General features: G+C 38.5%; 1 protein-coding gene across 1 annotated transcript in view; it reads right to left on the reverse strand.

Annotated features, from left to right (window-relative positions):
- Positions 1-388: 388 nt before the first annotated feature.
- The window catches only part of fndc5a (fibronectin type III domain containing 5a), a 95946-nt gene continuing 75447 nt past the window's right edge, over positions 389-20887 (reverse strand). The window contains exons 4-6 of the mRNA XM_048557802.2: positions 16114-16191; positions 15043-15176; positions 389-5113 (exon numbers count right to left, since the gene is read on the reverse strand). Coding sequence (XP_048413759.1) covers positions 5072-5113; positions 15043-15176; positions 16114-16191 — 254 coding nt within the window. The 3' untranslated portion in view covers positions 389-5071. The remainder of the gene's footprint in view (positions 5114-15042; positions 15177-16113; positions 16192-20887) is intronic.

Here is a 20887-nt window from a genome sequence, read left to right on the forward strand (position 1 = left end):
TCTCCAGCATCTGCAGTTCCCATTATCTCTGTGAAATGCTCACTTGCATTGTGCAATAGAAGGGACTCTGCTATGAGTGTGACTTAAGTAATCTGGTGCTGCAGCAAGAGAATTATGTTAAATGCTGCACCTACAAACACTTGAGTTCTAGGTTTCTGTTCACAAAGGGGCAGCTAACACTCACTTTGTTTTTCAGTTGCATGGATTACTTTAGTACACATTATTCTAAACAGTGATTTACAATTGTTTAATTTATATTATGCTGTAATAACACAAACATCACAAATTGCTTCACACAAAGAATTACTTCAGAAGTGCGGTGACTGGTGTTATGCATCTAAACATACCAACTTAAAATAGTTTTCAATTACAAACAGCTTTAGTGAGAAATATTTCTCCTGTACATTATTTGTTTTTCTCTAAAATTTTCTGTATGTCATAATAATAATTAACATGACCACATACGTATAAATACTTGTGTATAAAATAATTTGTTCTGGGTATAACACAATAATAGACTGCTGTATCAAGACAATTGATCGTCGTGTGGACTGGAGAACTCTTTCCGCATTGGAAGGATTGAGAATGAAGTGGACTTAAGGTAATTAGTTAAATAAACAATGGAAGACACGAAATGTTCAGCAAATGGTTAAGATCTAAAATTGCTGCCTGAGACTGTGGTGGAAGGAGGTTCAATTGAAGCATCAGGACGGAACTGGATTGTTATCTTGAAAGGCAGAATGTGCATGATTTATGGGGAGATGGTTGGGGAATGGCACTAGGTGCACTACTTAGTCCAAGAGCTTATACTGAAGCAATAGACTATTGGCCCCCGATTGCATAGATGAACCTATAGTTAAATGATGTCAAATTTGGAGATTTGAACAATATAAAGAATTCTCTCCTTATAAGGGAATGTTTTAAAAAAGCACATGAAAGAGTCACGTTTGCAGATACCCAAGACTTTTATGCAAGCATGAGGTCTTAAAGATCACATTTTAAAAGTCTAAAAAGGCCACTGTTAATACTGCAGAAAACATTTTAGCTTGAGGGAGATTTCAAGCACTAATTTGACAGGTGGGAATTCAGAAGAAAAATAGAAAGAAGCCATGTAAACTCTTGACTGACTCATTCTAGACAAGAATAAGGAGACCCACATCAAGCAAAACGTTCTGTTCTGACACATCATAACAAGTGCAAATGATTAACGGAATGAAGTTTTAAGGACTTGTTGACTCACATAGCTGGCTTATTTATTGAGGAAAATATCGATAGGAGTTCATTGTACATGGATATTTTACGCAGCACTTTAGAATGGTATGAAATGTTGGGTGACATTGTAATGAGGCAAATTTGGATAAGCCACAATTCCAGTTGTCTAAGTTGTCAGCCTGTCCCTGCCAGCAAAATAGCAATTGCAATAAAATAATGCCTGTCACAAGCCAAAGTTTTGGAATTTGGAATGCTGACTCTGGACTGGCCAGACTCATGCAAACCCATCGTATGACCAACCATTCGGAGCTGAGTTGGACTAAGTTGGATCCCGAAATTACCAAGCATTGGGCAAGCCATAATTTGACTTTGAGATCTCCTTGTCGAAGGAGGCTCAAGCCCTGCTAGTATGGCTAAACCTGTGGAAAGTTTAAACATTTTGTCAACTAGAGAGAAAGTGAAGTTGATTCAGCAAGCAGAAAACACTGACAAAAAGCAGAGATTACCAAGAAGTGTGAAGTCCTGCCAGCAAGTTTGTTACCTGTTGTGAAGCATAAGGTTCACTGCGGCACAACAGGGAAAGCATGTTTGATTCCATTGATGACAGGAAGGACTCCATTATATGGGCCCAATGATAGCACATTAAGCAGAAAAAGGTTATTGAGTTTTTGCCAGATAAAACTCAAAATATTCTTCAATGCCTTTTGCAAAGAACATGTCAGGCAGTTGTAAGATGTGAACACATTGAAAATAAAAGTATTTTTTCCATGTTTGCTGTTTTACTGTGTTTTCATTTGCAATTTTTCTCTGTTACATAGCATGTATATTGGCAAATCAAGTTACATGAGATCTCCACAGTTATATAAAAGCTCCATTCAACCCGAATTTGTCGGCAATTCCCCTGCAGTTTGACTCTCAAATTCACTGTATTTGGTGAAGCCTTGAGTTTTCACTTTAATCTTGTAGCCAAAAATTTGCCAGAAAGACCAAAGGTTGCAGGCATGGCCTGCATTTAGCATTAGGCCCAGTGGAAACACAAGTGATTTGTACCTCGGTTATATCTGTCCTCCTCTATTTTGTATCCTTTGATATTCCATAACAAGTGAAAAGCCTCGGAGAGAACACTCAAATTTAGACAGCAAAAATCAAAGTACAAAAATGCCATTTGAGGTCTGTAATGCAATGGAATGCTTGATTTTATGTTTTACATTTGTATTTTCGCATTTGAAGGGGAAAGTTGGATAGCCCCATTTTACCATACAGTTCTGAGACTGTAACTTCAATGTAATTTTACAATTTTGGTTTGTAACTTGAACTGATTGAAATAAGTCAAATATTAATGTTTTGACATTTTTCTATAAATGCTTATACCTATATTTTCACAAACTAGAGGGCACTGTACACTTTATCCAAAATGGTGTTTGGACCCTGGATCCAAAAGTCTTACCTCCATTTCCGACAGGTCTTGTTTTGCCTTAGTTAGGGGAAAGAGAAAAGTGACTCTCAGATGGGAGATAATCTGAACAGCAGGACCATTTGAATTCATTGTTTTTTTACAGCAGACCATATTTTCCCTGGAGTGAGGGTCTCATTCTACACTGCATGTTACTTTTTTTTAATGTACATGTATCTGGTCAGTGGGTAAGGTTAGTGGAACTGTCAAGCAATCAAGTTATTCAAATGGTCAACTACTTAAATTTTGAAAATGACTCTGACTCAGACTGTGCCTGAGAGTTGGAAAGAAAATGTGCTTATTGACTTAACCGGAAGTGCTATCATTATAACATTATTATTGCTTAGCTGCTTCCACGAAGTAGGTGGGGTGGGGGAGGGGTCTGGGCATAAATTCATAGTATGATTGATAGCTTCAAAAAGTTATTAATGGATTAGCAATCTTGTGCTTTGTGTGATATTCATAATTTAAGAAAGACTTTTGTTTTTTTGAAGGGCTTAGGTGCTTGAGTGGATTTAAATGTATTGAACGGGATTTTATGAATGAGAGTTTCTTTTAACATGGCAGAATATGTGAGAGAGACAAGGGTTAGAGGGCCTAATATTTAACAACACAGCTGGAACAAAGTTTCAGAACTGAGGCAGTCCTTTTAACCAGTTTGCCCAAGCACTCAGAAGTCCCTGTGGGTGCCTCCAAGGAGTGTGGTCCCGACTCCAGCAGGAACCTACACCTCACCACCAGGAATGATGGCTCTAACACTTAGGGCTCTTCTGATCCCAAGGCAAATGTCGTAAGCTAGAAATTTTCTCAACTGCACCTACCTCGGGAGTGATAATCCAAGGTTCAGTTCCATCAAAGCTACATCAAATATGAATGAAGTGACTGGGAGCATGTATATCAACACAACCATTCTTGTGCTAGTGTCTAGCAAACTATAATATGCTTTAGCAGTAAATTTAGAAATAAAAAAAACTTATAAAAACTTCAATCCCAATCTTAGTGGTAATTTTAAAACACAGCCATGAACATATCTAAGGTCTTTCCCGGTATATGTGTCTTGTTACAGATATTATTTATTTGTCATGTTTGCCGTTGATCAGGAAAGATTAGCAGATGGTTGGTGTCCCTTGAATAAATAAAACAAAACATGAATTTTGAGAAAATTGTGTGCCTCAGAGTCACATGTCCTAAAGCCTTGTGAAAATTTCATAATATACATTTATTATATTCTGAAGTACGCCTACAGTGGGATAATGAATACAAATCATAAATGCTTTACCAGGTGTTCTCTGCTTTCACATTTGATTGAAATCCATACTGCAGTTATGAGGAATAAAATTGAAAGAAAACACTCAAACTGCCTAATGTTTGTGGCTAATGGTGTGATCATTATCTAGATTCAAGTCAAAGGTGCTCTCTTGGTTAAAGAATTGCTGTTTTAAAATGTATCTTCGCACTCTTCTCCCATGAAATGGAAAAATGATGGAAGGAGTCTGTTATAACAACCTACTGAACCCTGTGATTAAATCTCCTCCTGTTTCTAATAAGGGGACATGGCCCAAAGATAGGTGTGCTGCCACTATGGCGCAAGACCCCTATAAGAGTAATTAAAAAGCAATTAAACAATCATTACAATGTGTAAACAAATATTTTCAGAAACTTGGTCAGTAGGAAATGGTCACAGGCTGAAAGAATTATTTTTTAAACTTCAAGGAAGTGTTACCACTTTGTATATGTCTTTCATATTTCTTTGCAGATTTGAAGCCTAAACTATCATTTTTAAAAGCAAAACAGTGTTAATATCATTGAAGGAAGTGATAAAAATCTAATAATCATCACCTTTACACTAAAGTTGTTCTTGAAACTCAAAAGTCATCTAGCCTGTTTTCTTGTCGTAATGCTAGCTCTGATTATATTAAACCATCGTTGTGGATCCATTTAAGAATTTTTTGCCAAAAATCACATTCCTCTCTGTGAAGAGACATTGAACATTTAAAATATGCATAATAACATGTTGCTTACAATTGACGTGATAACCTTCAATAGCTTGGATTTCTGAAACATTTATCAACTGTTTATAATTGATTCAATGAAATGTCAGTGAGAAAACTTTGCATGTATGCAACCATATTTTTAAACTAGCAAAGTCCTTTGCAAGAATGCAAAGATAGAAATCTTTATTAAATACCTTTTGTTGTATTATACAAAACTTTAGGGCTCTTCTTTTTCACAGATGAGAAATTAAATGATCTCCTATCCTTGATGAAGATGATCATTTCAAAAAGTCTTGATTGTTGTGTGCTTTCAAATCTATTTATGAAGCAGGACTCTGCAATGTAGAAGCCAATGCTCCTTCCCAAGAGAAGGATAATGGATTAATTAAACCATCTTCTTATTAGTCAGCAGTCAGGCTTCAATGATATTTACAGCAGGTTTGTTCTTTGGAAACTGAATCAAAACAAAAAAGGATTAAATTATTATTTAGGACAATATTATTTACTAGCAGCACTTCAGACCAAATATTGTCAAGTCTGGCTGTATGAACTAAAATCCTTGCTCATTAGAGAGAGTGAATTGAAACGTTTACACCAGTTTGGCATTCATCAGCACAATGTCAATCTGTCTTGGAATCTTAGACAATTAGAATAGGTGGAGGGTGATTCAAACTATTGATTCTGTATCAGTTCTTTAGATGAAACAGCCCAATTCCCTCTTTACAAAATTGGCTTTACTGTTTTATTTTAGGTTTCCAACATTTGCAGATTTTTTAGGAACACCTCATAAAATTATATTATTTCTGTCTTTAAGTTTGTAGTGTTATGTACTGTTGCTACACTTTCTCTTTTTCTTGCTTAAAGGCTTGGGCAATCTGGGTCACACCTTATGATTTGTTGAAAAGATTTGGGCATCTGGTTGCTAGGATTGGGTCTGAAATCACTTTCTCCTTCACACCCTACACCGTGTACATAAGACAGATGGCCTGACTCTGTCAATGCATAACCTGCTCTAGGGCACCATTTACAAGCTTTGAGAAATACTAACTACATTTCCTGAGTACAGATACACTGCACAAGTTACCACCATTTTGAGAGCCATTTGAAAGCTATCTAGTTATCTCTCAGCACGTTTTTGGGGGGTGCGAAATGGAGGGAGTTGGGTAGGGGAACGAAGAGGTAGTGATTATTTTAGCTGTTTTGTGTTAACTCCATAAACAGTACAATGGGCAACATCACTTTCAACCTGCCATAAACTAATTCATGGCCAATGAATCTATATTAAATACCTTGAATCCTGGCTTCTATTTGGTGACATCGCAATTGTAAATTTGATATCACAAGCATTATTTTGGCTGACACGTTAACAGTAGTCTTATGACCTGCGTATTCTATAAGACTTCCACGTAGCCTGTCTTTAGTTGCAGTTAACATGGTAGAGTGTAATGCTTGGATCATGTAGATATTTGACATATGTCATCTTTTACTGTTCCAACTTTTCAGCTACCAATAGACTTTCATTCAAAAGGTAAACTTGTTCTTTCTTAAAAGTTCTAATAAAATACTTTCTAAATGTTTTGGCATTATTTGTTTCAAATTTGAGAGATGTTTGGTTTTTTTGAAAAACTCTTTGATGTACTAGTTCATGGCATTATCCCATTGCCCATTTGAAAGGCTCAATTTTCTTTTTGGAAATATACTTGCTCCTAGACTTTCAAGCTGAGGTCTAATAGAGGGTTTGATATCTTATTACATTTCATACCAACGGAGCCAAACATATCATGCAACATGAAATACTCCTGAAGAAACATTAACTCTATTTCAGGGATAGTAGGAACTGATGAAGCTGGAGAATCTGAGATAACACTCTATTTCTATCTACAGACATTTCTAGACTTGCTGAGTTTCTCCAGCATTGTGTTTATTTCAGATTTTCAGCATCTACAGTATTTTCTTTTTATCTAGGGAGTTTGATAGTTCATTTCTTCCAAAGTTACTGACTTATTAGTTCACAGTTTTTTCTAACCAGTATGGCAAAAAAATTGGAAAGGTATTACACCTTCCCTTTGGGCCACTGGTATTGTCAATGGGAATTTCCCTAAGATTTCCTCCTATTCTGTTATGGTAACTCTGTGCATGTCTGCCGCTATGGGATTTCCAAACTTCCACAGTAATTACACCATCAAAGGAGCTCCTGAAAATCTTCTGGGGTGTATCTTTCAGAAGTTACAAAGCAAGTTATAAAGATTAATCCAAGACGATGGCAGAATAGGATACTTCAGCCAGGGCTCGTCCATTCTGTCCATTTTTTTTCTTTATTTTCTCTTTGTTTATCTTTCTGTCTCCATTCTTCTCGGTGACATCCTGAACTCCCGGCATCAGTGCAGACTCAGTGAGGCATTCTCTTGAACTGGCATGGTGGTCTGTTGGCAGCACATGGTGGCAGGCTTCTTGGCCTGGCGCGGTCTTAGCCGGGCCTTGAGGCCACCCAGCCTTGAGGTGAAGCCCAGCATGGTCTGGAATCCAGACTCAGCATGAACTGACAGCGATGTGTTGGTGTGGACTGGGTTAGAAGGACTGTGTTGTCCCAAAATTTTTTATTTCTCTGTTTTCTAATTTAATCATACAATCTCGAACGCTGGACTTTTGATTTCTTTATTTTTCTAATATTTTTCCTAAGAACTTATTTTGTAGAATCTGTACCTAAGATGGCACCATCGGTGGTGACTTGTAAACTTTTCACAGTATTCATTCAAGCACATTGACAGTAAAGCTATTTCAATTCAACTATATCAGTATTTGTAAATGCCTTTTATACATGTTTAAAAGACAGTGTTTAATCTGAAGTCGTTTCCATGTAGAGATATTGTAAGTTATTTTATAATAAATATTCCTTGCAGATAATATAAATTGCCAGTAATATATTAAGTAAAATCTAACTGGAAATTCTTTCCTTTTGAGACAAACTGATTTCCAATTTAACACCTTTTCAGAATATCACAAGATAACCTCGTCATGAAGTAGGCACTTGAGAAATAGACGTCCGAGTACTTTCCAAACCTGCAACCCATGCCACCTAGATCACCAAGAGCAGCAGGCACCACCACTTGCAAATTGACCCAAATTATGCAATCATCTGGACTTGGAAATGTATTGCAATCTTCATTGCTGGGCAAAATTCTGGGTATCTGCCTTTACAACAATTTGTAATTTGTGAATCAGTCAACCTGCGCCTGCTGTGACGTGGTGAAGAATAAATGGAGAAGTAAGATTGACAGCAAGTCCTGACAAAAAAAAATCATCTCAGTGAACTCTGTGGGCAGGGGTGATTGCATTTTCTCTCCAACCATAACAACAATGCCTTTTTTGTCTCTCAATGTCTGTCTGTATGTATTTTTACAAGGACTTTTAAGGGCTGAGAGCTTTAACTAGTAGACTTGGTGTTGATGCTTCACAGTTGTTTACCTCTGGCTAGAATCCATTTATTTGTAGTTAAATAATATTTCTTAAGTACTGAAACTTAGCCCATGTTTCCTGTCAACCTGGGTCTAAAAGACAGGTAAACTGGAGAATTTTACATACTGTGATAAAATATTTAGCTGCTGTGATGGTTCTGAGAACAGTGGAGCTTGATTTCCAGTGTGTTGGCCCAGTGAGGTGTGACAGAAATTTTATAATCAAATGAATGTCATCAGTTCCTGCAGCCTGTCATAAATAACATAATAAATTCAGCAGCCTATGTTTGATCTGAGCACTTGCTGCTTGGCACTCACAGTATAAAAGCAACTTTGAGTTAGTTTGAGATTTTGTACCCTTACACTACTTGGAGATTACTTCCATATGCTGATTAATCTTCCAAGCATCAGCCTTGAATTTATATTCAACTAATTTTGGCCTGCACCACCCTGTCCTACAGCCATGATTAAGTCAGAAGCAATGGACTAAATTTATTTCTCCATGACATGTACAAAATCGTAGAGTTAAAAAAAATCTATGCACTTAAATGTCAGCAATGAAGGTTACCCTTATATTTAATTCAACTGCTAAGCAATGTGTATGATGCCAAAGGCAAATCTTGCCCCATTTTCCTTGAGTAGGATTAATAATAATGCTGACCACAGGAAAGCTGTTGTTAATGTGTGGGATATGGGTGTCACTGGCTGGACCAGCTTTATGGCCCATCCATAGTTGCCCTTGAGAAGGTGTGGTGTGCTGCCTTTTTAAACCGCTGCAGTCCATGAGGTTTCAGTAGACATACAATGCTGTTATTGGAGTTGGGTGGGTGGGGTGGTTTCAGGATTTTGACCCAGATGAAGTGAAGAAATGGTGATATGTTTCCAGGTCAGGATGGCAAGTGGCTTGAGGGGAACTTGCAGAAAGTGCTGTTGCTCAAAACAAAATCTGACACTGAGCAACATAAAGTTATATTAGGCCTCGACTAGTCTTGATGTTTCAAATATCTGCCTCCTCATTAACTAATTTCAGTGATCTAACTTCCATGACTGTCTGGGATAGAGAATTCCAGGCATGCACTAACCTCTGAAAGAAGAAAACCCTTACATCTCTGTTTTACATGTACTTCTCCTTATTCTGTCACCTAGTATGTGATTTCCCCACTCGTGGAAACATCTTTTCAACATCTCAAGCCCCCTTAGAATCTTGTATGTTTCAGTAATTTCACTAAAGCCAGGGAGGTTTACAGTTGGAATTCCATAACTTATAAAACAAATGATGGTAGTTGTACATTATTTGAATAGCAACAGAATTTAGCTAAGAAAAATAGTTTCCTCATGAGTCAAAACAATTATTTCTGCTTTTGCCATTCGCATATACTTCACTTGTGCTGTCATTAATCTGTAAAGGGCTCAGCAGCTATGTGTTTTGTTTTGTTATGATTTTCCCATGTTTTTCTTTTTCAGTGTAATCACTAGCTGTTTCCCCTGTGGAATCAATTTCAACACAAGTTGTTGTGACAGACTAAACATTGTAAATGCTGTAAATGTCAGGTACTATGACAACATTTCAGAATTTGTCAAGGATTGAACCTGAACATATCTCCTGTTGTTCTGTCACCAATGACGAACCTCACTCAGGCCCCCATAACTGTTTCTTATGCTAAGTACCTCGAGTATCACTTTCTAAACCCCACTTTGATGTTCCATGAAATTTGCCGGGTATTTTTGGACAGGATAAAGAAGTTTCTATGGTGATCCAGTATCATTGTCTGACTAAAGGCTTCAATGCAAAGCAATTCTCATTCAGTTACTAACAGAAATATTCTGGAGAAGATTCTAGTTTGCGCAATTATTCTTTGTCAAATTGGATCAGGTCAGGCAGATATTCAAGCCATTTACTTCGAGTGACTATATTGAATAGGTATTGGTGAGGCAATGCTGCGAGGTTTCATATGGAACATTAGATCAGAGATATGGTAGAACTGTTTTTCCAGACAGCCCGGATCCTGGGGTGGGCTCAGTCAATAAGGAAATTACAATATCCAATACTGCCTTTTGAACTGAAAACAACAAATGCTGGCGATCACATTGGGTCAGGCAGTATCCAAGGAGAGAGAGAGAGCTATCGGTTCGAACTTGCCTTTTGTAGCTCCTTTTGCTGGGACAGAAACTCATACACAGGGAATAACTGAATTTTGAGAATTCCATTGCTGTATCAAACGACTGTAACTACACAGGAGGAATCTGCATGTCGATTATCATGCCGACATAGTATGCAATACTAAGCCACTGTGCTTGGGGATGACCTGGAGTATTTTAAGAGGCCATTCTAATCAAAGGAGTGGACACTCCAGAAACAATATCAGTGCAAGAAGCAGGAGGCTTTGGAGGGAGAGAACAGCCTCATCCTCCATTTGGCCAGCTGTAACTGGGGTAGTATAAACTTCCATACCAAATTGCACTTCCAAAACAGGTTTTAAACTGATGTCAGAACATAGTAGTTTAAGGACTGTAAGGTTACTCAGGAAATTAAAGGCAACGTTCAGCTTTGTAGAATTACATGTATATTTTCAATGATAATAAACCATGTCCCGTGCAAATGACATTCACTGAGCCTCAGCTGGGCACAGTATGGCTGAGGAACATCCATCCTAACTGTTAGTAAATACTAGTGCGATGGAAGTAATGCAGTTAGATGTCACTAAATGGCCACATAAGAGCCCCAGGTGGCTCAAGGGCAGATGAAGCACCCAATGCCTCCCCTGCTGTTGGTAAAGTACAAAGGGAGTAGGTTGGCAATGGGCCTGGGATCACCATGGCATGTGACTTTAGAGGTACTGCTCTTCTCCCTGGGAGTTGATGGATATCTGTAAAATTCTATCCCATTACATTTGCACCTAAATTGAGGGCAAATTGAAAGAACAACAACTTGAAGGATAATTTCCTAATCTTCAAAAGGCACCAGCATAAAGATATGGACCTTGGAACTAGCTACCATTTTCTGCCTGAAATTAAATGTAATATAATCCAATCTCTAAGTCATGATCTTTATGTATCAGGGCACTGAAATGTGGTTATTTAAATTCTTACATCTGCAGTGCTCTCATCTCCTGCACAGTAAAGGTCAGGAGTGCTATTATTCAACTTAAGTACAGACCGAACAGTTGGAGCTGTCCTTTTACAGTTCTGTACAGTTCATTCACCCTCTTTAAAAGCCAGCCTGAAGTTAGGCATTCTGCGGGTTATTAAATCTTCTCAGTCACTCCCTAATCAATGTAATTATAGTGGAAAAGGCAGGAGAAATTTATTTCAAGGTCTTGCTGGATGCTGCTCTGAAACAAGCTGCTAGGAAGTGCAGCAGACCAAGCTATTAATAGCTGTCTCCCTAATTATCCTTTCATTAATGCTTGTGGAGAGGTACATAACCTGTGCGCAGTGATGCAGTTGAGATAGAAACTTAACTGCATGGGGGAGAAATAAACCAGCATGATGGCAACATTTTGTTTCCGAGGTACAGAACTGTCAGCAACTAGTGTTAAGTAATTAGAACTAGGCTTCACTCAAACAGATACCAAGTTGTTTGTAAATACATCTATAATAGATATAAATGTACTTGTGGGTGATATTAAAAAACATTTTAAGGTAATTGACAAAAGAACCTGGATGGGCAGGGAAAATGCTTTATGCTATGAATAGTTCACGTGTAGAATGCACAGGCTGCAAGGTTAATAAACGTCAGCGCCATTCACGTTCCGAGGAAGAATTGATTTTAAAAAAAACACATTAAAGGTATGACTTCCAAAAGAGAATTGGATGAAATCTTGAAGGGGAAATTATTGAGGCGCTATGGGGAAAGAACAGGGAAGTGAGACCACTTTCATAGTTCACAATGGATCAAATGTACTCCTCCAGTGCTGTATGATTCTATGATTTTATAATAATTTTATATCAATTTGATCTATCAGAAAAAAAAGCGTCATGGGCACACAGCTAGGTAATAACTGACTCAGAGATAGTAAGAACTGCAGATGCTTGTGGAGGTGGAGGAGCACAGCAGGCCAGGCAGCATCAGAGGAGCAGGAAAGTTGACGTTTCAGGTCAGGACCCTTCTTCAGAAATGGAAGTGTATTAGGTAAATGCGATCTGATGGTAAACATTGAGTGACAAAATCCATTCTACAGAAAATGTTAGATGATCTTTGTAAACAACTACTGATTATCCGTCAATATTACCAATTGCTGATTACAAAACATATTGTCTGAGGCAATGCCATCCCCTATCTTGCTTTGCAATTCATCTCTGATGTACAAAAAAAATGGCTAGTGTGGCTGACTCTTTCTACAGTTTGGTTTGATGAATCTAACACATTTCCCACACAAAACCAAAAATTTGAATACATACTTCAAACCTTGCAGCTTTCTCATGGAGGTCAAGTGATGCATTGCTAAAACACAGGAAGCTTATACAGCAATCACATTGCAATGAGAGTGGCTCGGAATTACAAATACTATTTCTCCATTTTTACCAGTACCTTGGAGACATTAGGCAGGAGCAGGCCTGAAACAGCAAATCTCTACTCTTATTTGGTTCAGGCCAGCATGCCTAGCAAAAATACGTAAACAACTCCAATGTTGGATTATAACGGCAGAATCAGTGGCACATCTTATTGGATGGCAGAAATTGAACTGGGATGAAAGCAAGCCTCAATTCAGCAAAGGATGGGAAATTTGGCCCTGCATGTTGATTTTAGAGGCTAGCGAGTAAAGGTTTTTAAAAGAAGTGACTAGAAGGGAGATTACAATAGGTGCATGGTTAAAAAGGGAAAATTGGCTGTTCAGAAGCTGTTTGCAAGTGGGACACAGGACCAGATAATGAGTAACACAGTGGAAATAAATTAAGTGGGGCCTTCATGGAGATGGGAGACTGAGCAGTGTGAAGGATGCCGCTCATGTAGGGGTAGGGGAGTGTCGTGCACAGGAGGGCAACAATGGAGAAATCAGAGTGAAAAAGAAACATAAGAAATTGGAGTAGATGTAAGCTATTCAACCTTTTGAGTCCACTCTGCCATTCAACATGATCATAGCTGATCCTCCATCTCAACGTCGATTTTTTTCTTAAATATATTCAGTGACTTTGTCCCTTGAGTCTTATGTGGTGGAGAATTCCTCAGGTTTACTTCCCTTTGAGTGATGACATTTCTCCTCATCTCAGTCCAAAATGGCCAATAGGGTATCTTGTGACTGTGTCCTTGTTCTGGATGCATTGGCCAAGGGAAATTGACTTTACATTCAGAGATACGCCAAGTTGTTCTAAACAGGATCAGCCTTTCTTTTATAATTCTATTCAAGATTTTATTGAAGTTCATCTGCCTTCATGTTATTCATTAAGTGCCATGGAGAGTTTCATTGATTGCATTATGGAAAACAGTGAGAACCATTATATAATTTATTGTCATCCTCGAGGCATTTTCATTAGGTATGTGTGATGGTAAAGTGATTAATGATCCAGCCAAATGCTGTAGTTTGCAATATTAAGGGGAAGATACTGGGTTTGCCTCATTCAGAATTCTTCCCCAGGTCTCCAGGCTTTTCAATAAAGAGAAGTAAGAAATGACAGACAATCACAGGCAAAGTGTGGGTGGATGTGTTTAGTGGTGACTGATTCATCACCCACACCACCCAGAAAGCTTTCCAGTTTGTGAGCCAACCAATTTGTTAGGAGCTGATTCAAGCTTCTCGGCCCATCCCAGGCCTCCACGTTGGCGTGAACCTTGCCACATACTGGCCAATCAGAGGCCTGCAGCTTTTGGGGATCCAGCATCAAGAAGAGAAGAGTAGGGCTTTGTGTGGAGGGATCACAAGCAGATCTGAAGCATGAAACGCATAGATGAGTAGATGTTAGACGTCGTCCTCTTGACCCGAATATATGCCTCTGAAAGCCCCCAGACTGAAGCAAACAGAAGTTTCCCAACATCAACCTGGCAGGCAAATTACCCTTGTTACCCAGTTACAAAACAGCCACTTTTCTTGCTTGCTGACAGAAAAATATTTAGTGCAGTGTTTTTTTTTGAGGCCTTTAAATTTCCATTAATTGATTCCTCGAGGCGCTTAATTGCTGGCAAGTTGAGGAAGTTCCAATGGAGCTTCTCAATCTGCAGTTAATTTTCAAGGTGATGAGAATGGCCTGAGCATTTCTTGAGAGAGACAAACCCAATTATTCTCCCTTTATATTCCCTTTCCATCCAACTGCAGGAAGGGGAAATGGCAGGGTTTTGATTTAAAGAATCTTTCTGTGGAACCAATGGTGCAGGAATTGCAGCTGATGTATATCAAAATAAGAGAAGAGTAGTATGGAGAGTGAGGAACCAGTGATGGGATAACAAGGTGTAGAGCTGGATGAACACAGCAGGCCAAGCAGCATCAGAGGAGCAGGAAAGCTGACGTTTCAAGCCTAAATCCCTTTTTCAGAATTTCTGAAGAAGGGCCTACGCCTGAAATGTCAGCCTTCCTGCTCCTCTGATGCTGCTTGGCCTGCTGTGTTCATCCAGCTCCACACCTTGTTATCTCAGATTCCCCAGCATCTGCAGTTCCTACTATCTCTGAACCAGTAATGGGAGATCTGCTTTCAGAGAGGAGTTGCACAAGCTGGTACTATAATAACAAAATGTGTTCTTTTGTTCCAATATATAATGGAGAGAAAACAATTTGTGCACGTCAGAGAGTTAAATAATACTCAAACAAATGTTACTTCATTTTACATGGGATAATGGGAATTCCTGAGAATGCAAGTAATTAGAAATTCACAATTTTGCTACATATTGACATATTACTTGTTCATTCAGCTGTTGAAAGGATTTCTCTTCCTGTGTACATCGTTGAGTTTAGACATAGTTTGACTTTTTTTGTACGTCAGATAATAGTTATTCTACCTTGCTGCGTAGTAGACCTCCTGTTGGGTGCTCTGGTGTACTGTACTCTGAAGAGCTCTTGGCTTTGTCCTTATTATTGGTAGGTTCATTGTCCTTGATGATATCATATTGTCTACAAAATAGTGCTATCACACCTGGCACACAGATGAAAAGCAACATTTCTTAATAATTACACTTCATATGGATAACAATTCATTGTCTCAATAATTTGCCACCCATAATGTAAATGTCCCAATGCATTTCCAGGAGGCTGAATGGATTGTAGCTGCAGACGAATTAAAGGTGGAAAGGGAATGCAATGATGTAGATATTGAGAAGTTTTTGAAAATGTATAAAGAGGAAACAACATTAAACAGAATACCAGCTGTTGGAATATGTTGGTCTAGTGGTATAGAGTAACTTGCAGATGTAAAGCATGGGGGCATGTTAGAATGATTTATTAAAGAGGTTGAGAATTCTGAATTCAGCTTTTTTGAGATTTCTGAAGGCTGATAAAAACAGGATTGATGGGGAATAGCATGAGACACAGGCAACAGAATTTAAAGTTCTGGACAAATTTGAAGGTAAATTGCCTCATGGGGGACTGACCAGGAGAACACGTCAGAAGTGAAACTTAAAGGTGAAGATGGGATAGATGAGGATTTTGCCACAGAGGCTGGAGTAGGAATGAAGTGGGAAATGTGGCCAATTGCCTTAAAGCCAAGAAGGTACAAGAAAGAGTTAACAGTAGAATCTTGTCACCATCGAATAGTAAAAGGTGCAACTAACGCAAGCCTAAAGGACCTGTTAATTGTTGGAGTTCAGACTTTGCAGATATAAAATTGTGACTGTATGACCTTTAATTTGATCTCAAATACGGAAATCTATTATTTTTTCTTAATTGGACAGTAGAAACTTACTGAATGAAGAGGTTTTGTAGCATTGTTTGCAAAACTCCCAAAATGTGCAAAAATGCTTCTTTTCAATTTGAAATGAAATCACAACATCTTCTCCCCTCATCATTCTTTATGGCAGGTTAAACAAAAAAAAGTCATCAAATACCAAGAAAAACGGTGCAGAGCAAATACTCACCTGCCCACATGACGAGCACAACCAAAATAATGATCATTTCGCCTGTCCTCAGTTGTGTATAGTGCTGCTGCACCTCCTCTGTAAGACAGATCAAACAGCTCAGTCAGTGAAAGACAGGATAACTTTGTGAATCAATTAGTAAAACTATAACTACTGACAAAATATCTCCTTTATTAGACTGACTCATTTTACTGCTTCAAATGAACAAATATTTAACAAATCTTTGAAAAAAAAACAAAACATTGCCTATTGATTGCAGGAAAATACTTGAAATTTTGTAACACTACATTAATTGTAGGTTATAGCATTATACGGTATATAGACACATTACAATACATGTAAGAGAAAAATTTCTTCTGTGCAGTTGAGGTGTCACAGAATTGGTAAATTACGTACTTGTAAACAGGTTGATTGTTTTGCTGCATTTGCAGCAACAGATGCAGCAAGTCTTCCTCTGTGGCTTGTGGCACATTTATATTTCTCTCCCAATGTCTCCATCTCCCTGCCTCCTCCGTGTTCTTGTCCCTCACCATCTGCTTCCCTATCCCTAACATTTTCTGCTTCCAAGTTTGTTTCCATCCTTCTCACAATGAGAATGAGTGAGGAAACACTAACAGAGCCAAATTGCTGGTGAGGTGAAACCTGCTTCTTTGAAATTATGGAGAGAGCTGGGAAATAAGGATTTTAGTAAAAAATAATGGAACAGGGTAGAAGAACAGAGGGGCAGGAATGGGAAGATAGGATCATATTTTATTTAGTTTTATTATTTTAATGCAGATTTGCATATGTGGACAGAATGATGAAAATGGGTGCCTGTAGACTAGTTGTCTGTTTAATACTGCTGTAAAGGTTGTTTCTATTCAATAAAAGACATATAAGGTTAATAAAATGGTTTTAAAGAAAGATATTTTGCCATGTTGATCTTTTGATAAAAGATTAGAAAGGAGATAATTTAATGGATTAAGTAGATAATTTACTTATTTTCAGTCATTCCTGACATTGCAGCTTAGCTTCTTAGCTGTTATTTAGCTGCGTGCAGTCCTAGGAGTTGCAGCAATAGGAAGTGCAGCACTGTTCGGTGCAACTCACCCTTGCCAAGCAGATATCCCAAATTAATCTAGTCCCATTTGCCAGCATTTGGCCCATATCCCTATAAACTCTTCCTCTTCATTTACTCATCCAGATGCCTTTTAAATGTTTCAATTGTACCAGCTTCCCACACTTTGGCAGTTCGTTCCATACACACACCACCCTCTGCATGAAAATGTTCCTCCTTAGGTCTGTTTTAAATCTTTCCCCTCTTGTTTAAACTTATGTTCACTATTCTGGACTTCCTTACCTTGGGGGAAAAAAGAACCTTGATTATTCACCCTATCCATACCCCTCATGATTTTATAAACTTCTGTAAGGTTACCCCTCAGTCTCTGACTCCAGTGAAGATAGCCCTTGTCTATCCTGTACCTCAAACCTTCCAAACCCAGCAACATCCTTTCCTGAACCTTTTCAAGTTTAACAACATCTTTCCTATAGCAGGGAGACAAGAATTGCATGCAATATTTCAGAAGTGGCCTAACAATGTCAAAAGTTTGTTTCTGTGCTGTACATCTCTATGACTCTATGACCTCCTTCCCCTCCCTTGCCTCCAGGGCCAGCTGATTTTAACAGGGCCTCAACCAGGGTATTAACCTCTGCTATCTTAATGGAAACATGGTTTTAGGTGCAATTTGACAGGGGACCACAATGCTTCCGTCTTCAGGGTTGCGTGCTTGAATCATATAGTCAACATTGCCCCAGTCTGTGGTACAAAACTCATTTCTCAGCTTTGCCCTTGGCTCTAGTACAAAGCTGTGGAGAATGCCTAGTATATTAAAACATTTATTTCTACATGCACTTGCAGACTTCAAAGCTATTGTCCTTGATATTACCTACCTCTGTGAGTGCAGGTGTGGGGTTGGGGTTGGGTGTTGGGGGTAGGGAGGCGGGAGTGGAATTTCACTCCCTCCTTGTAAATATCAAGAATCCAATATGAAAAGTCATATGAAAGCGACTAATAAACTACAGCAAGTACATTAGTATGGTCGATAAGTTGTAAGTTGGATAAAGTACATTTCATGTTCAAATGATCAATACTGTTAATAGATATCTATTATAGATGTCAAGCAGCAAAGCATCACTAACTTTCTTCTTCCAAATCAAAAATAACCTTGGTTTGCAACCATTGTGGGATAGTATGAATTATGAGATCACTTTCACAAATGAATGCATCAGTGACCACGTGTTGTTTAATATTCAACATGCACTACTTATCAAAAACATTGCACCAGATGGAATAAATATTTAAGTAGGTGAGAGTGACTTGCTGTCCAGTTTCCCCAACCTCACTTCAGAGAGGATATCAAATTTGTGCTGTCATAGAGAGGATTTTGACTCAGAGACTTGAGGCATCTTACACTAACTGAGAGGATTTGAGAATGTGTAATAATCTTCCAGTCTGCATAAGCATTACTGTGTTATGAGGCATAATCTGGATAGTCTGATTTATATGTAAGCTTTTGAATGCATCAATTTGGTTGAATTCCATCCGAAAGCTGTAAAACTAAAAGAATGCAATTGGAAAAAAACTTAATTCATGAATAAATATATAAATTATCTGCAGTGATAATAGCATTTATCAGCATTAATATGCCATATGGCACAATGAGAAAGGAAAGAATTTCTACCAGCAAAATTTCACTGGACAAGTACTCACAAGAGTGCAGCACAATCTATTGTACATTGCCAAAGTGTTTGCATGCACTCAACAAGAATTACTAATCAAACCACCATTTGAAGGTTTTCAACTGAGGATTCTCACATCACAGTTTGGCAATTTAAACAACCTATTAAAAGATTAAATGTCTTTGATGTAGGGTCTACTAGAAGTTTGTTTGTTTTCATAAGTGATTGATTACTTGAAGAAGTTTAAAAGCTTTGAAAGGGTTTCTTGAATAGGAGTTCTTTTCACTGCCAAGTGGGCAAAAGTGATAGCTGTTTTACATTGTTAGCAGGTTTTCTCTCTTTATCTGCACGTGAAGTCAGCATATGATGGATAGTGGACTGTGGAGGTGGATGAATTAGCATGGGGTGACAAGCCATGAAGCACCATGAGGGGGCAGTGGAGGTGAGTAGGGAGCATGGTTGTTATAGAGGCTTTTGTGCTCCTAAGATGCTGCTTGGCCTGCTGTTCTCATCCAGCTCCACGCTTTGTTATCTCAATCCTGCCCATTTTCCTTCGGTGAAAATAGAGTCTAATAGGGGCCATTCAACTGAGGTGGGTCTGTCATGTCAGGATATTTCCAGATATGATTCTGGAAATCAGGAGCCAAAATCCTGGCCCGGAGTATGTGTTGTGGTCAGTGATTCACAAGTTAGAATTAAGAGATGACCAGTTGATTGTTTGACATGTTGAACATTGTAGCCAATGCAGTAGCACTGACATCAGTAGTTTACCAGTCAATTTTAATAATGTTGGCTTTGTGAGCTAAAGAAATTCTTTTGTCCTGATGCTTTTCAACAATGAATTGCTGGCTAGTTTGCTTCTAGCACTTTGAATAAGAGAGGGTATTTCTTCTTACCTTCATTGCAGAGGTGTTTAATGGCAGTTCTGAAGGTTGTGACATTCACATACACTGGTACAAACATTAGGATACCAGGCCATTAAACACACAGGTAAGCGTTATAGTTGGTTTTAAACACTTCTGCAAGAGGTGGTTTTCTGCTGAGGAGGGGTTGGCAGTAGTGGTGAGGGGTGGGGTGAGGTGAGGAGCGGGTGGTTGGTCAGCCCCCCCTCATAATATTTTCCCGTTAATTTTCTCTCTGTTTGAAATTTCTTTGACATTCGGATGCAACATTCCATAGGTCCCATAGATGAATTTTCCTGACAGCAACTGAATTTACATTTACAGTCATTTGTCAGTGTCAGACATCTTTTAAATAACATTAAATGGCTAAGTATGTCGATGGTACTTTGGGGTTCTGACCTGTCAGCATGCCACTTCCCAGCAGGACAAATGCAATGAGGTCCATTCATGCACGAAATTGAAAAACAAGTTGAACAAAAAGACACACACACACACACACACACACACAATGCGTGTGAGTTTTTAACAGTACAATTAGGGTGGGCAAGTTCAAAGCTAAAACAGTATACTTGTTAAGGTGAAAGGAAAAAGGTTTTGAAAACGTCATGATGGACAGTGTTTTTACAGAGTGGTTTGTGTGTCGAATGACCTTGCAGAGGAAATGATGGATGCAGATGCAGTTATAATGTTTAAAAGACATTTGGATAGATATATGAATAGTAAAGGTTTGGAGGGATATGGGCCGAACACAGGCAAGTGGGACTTTAGTTTAGGAACATGGTCAGTGTGTGAATTGCAGGGACAAGCACTAACAGAATAACGTGGCTTTCTGTGTCTTAAACCTTTGCACAAAACCTGATGGACTGTAGTCAGTATACCTGTAGTCTCCTTGCATCCATTTTGGACATATACTTCAAAGTGATTGAAAGCCATTAACAATCCAAACATTTCCTTCCCTACTGTGGAGTACAGTTCCTAATGTTGTGTGGTTTTTTTGGGCAAGTACCCAGTTGGTCTCTCTATTCAAGATTAATCTTCCTGAAGAAGGATAGCCCCTACCCCGATGTCACTCACATCGATGGTTACTTTAAATGCTTACTTCAACTTTGGAGGTACAACACAAGATCAGTTCATATTACTTTTGCTTCTTCCTA

The sequence above is a fragment of the Stegostoma tigrinum genome, chromosome 24 (assembly GCF_030684315.1).
Source record: "Stegostoma tigrinum isolate sSteTig4 chromosome 24, sSteTig4.hap1, whole genome shotgun sequence".
NCBI classification, from domain to species: domain Eukaryota; kingdom Metazoa; phylum Chordata; class Chondrichthyes; order Orectolobiformes; family Stegostomatidae; genus Stegostoma; species Stegostoma tigrinum.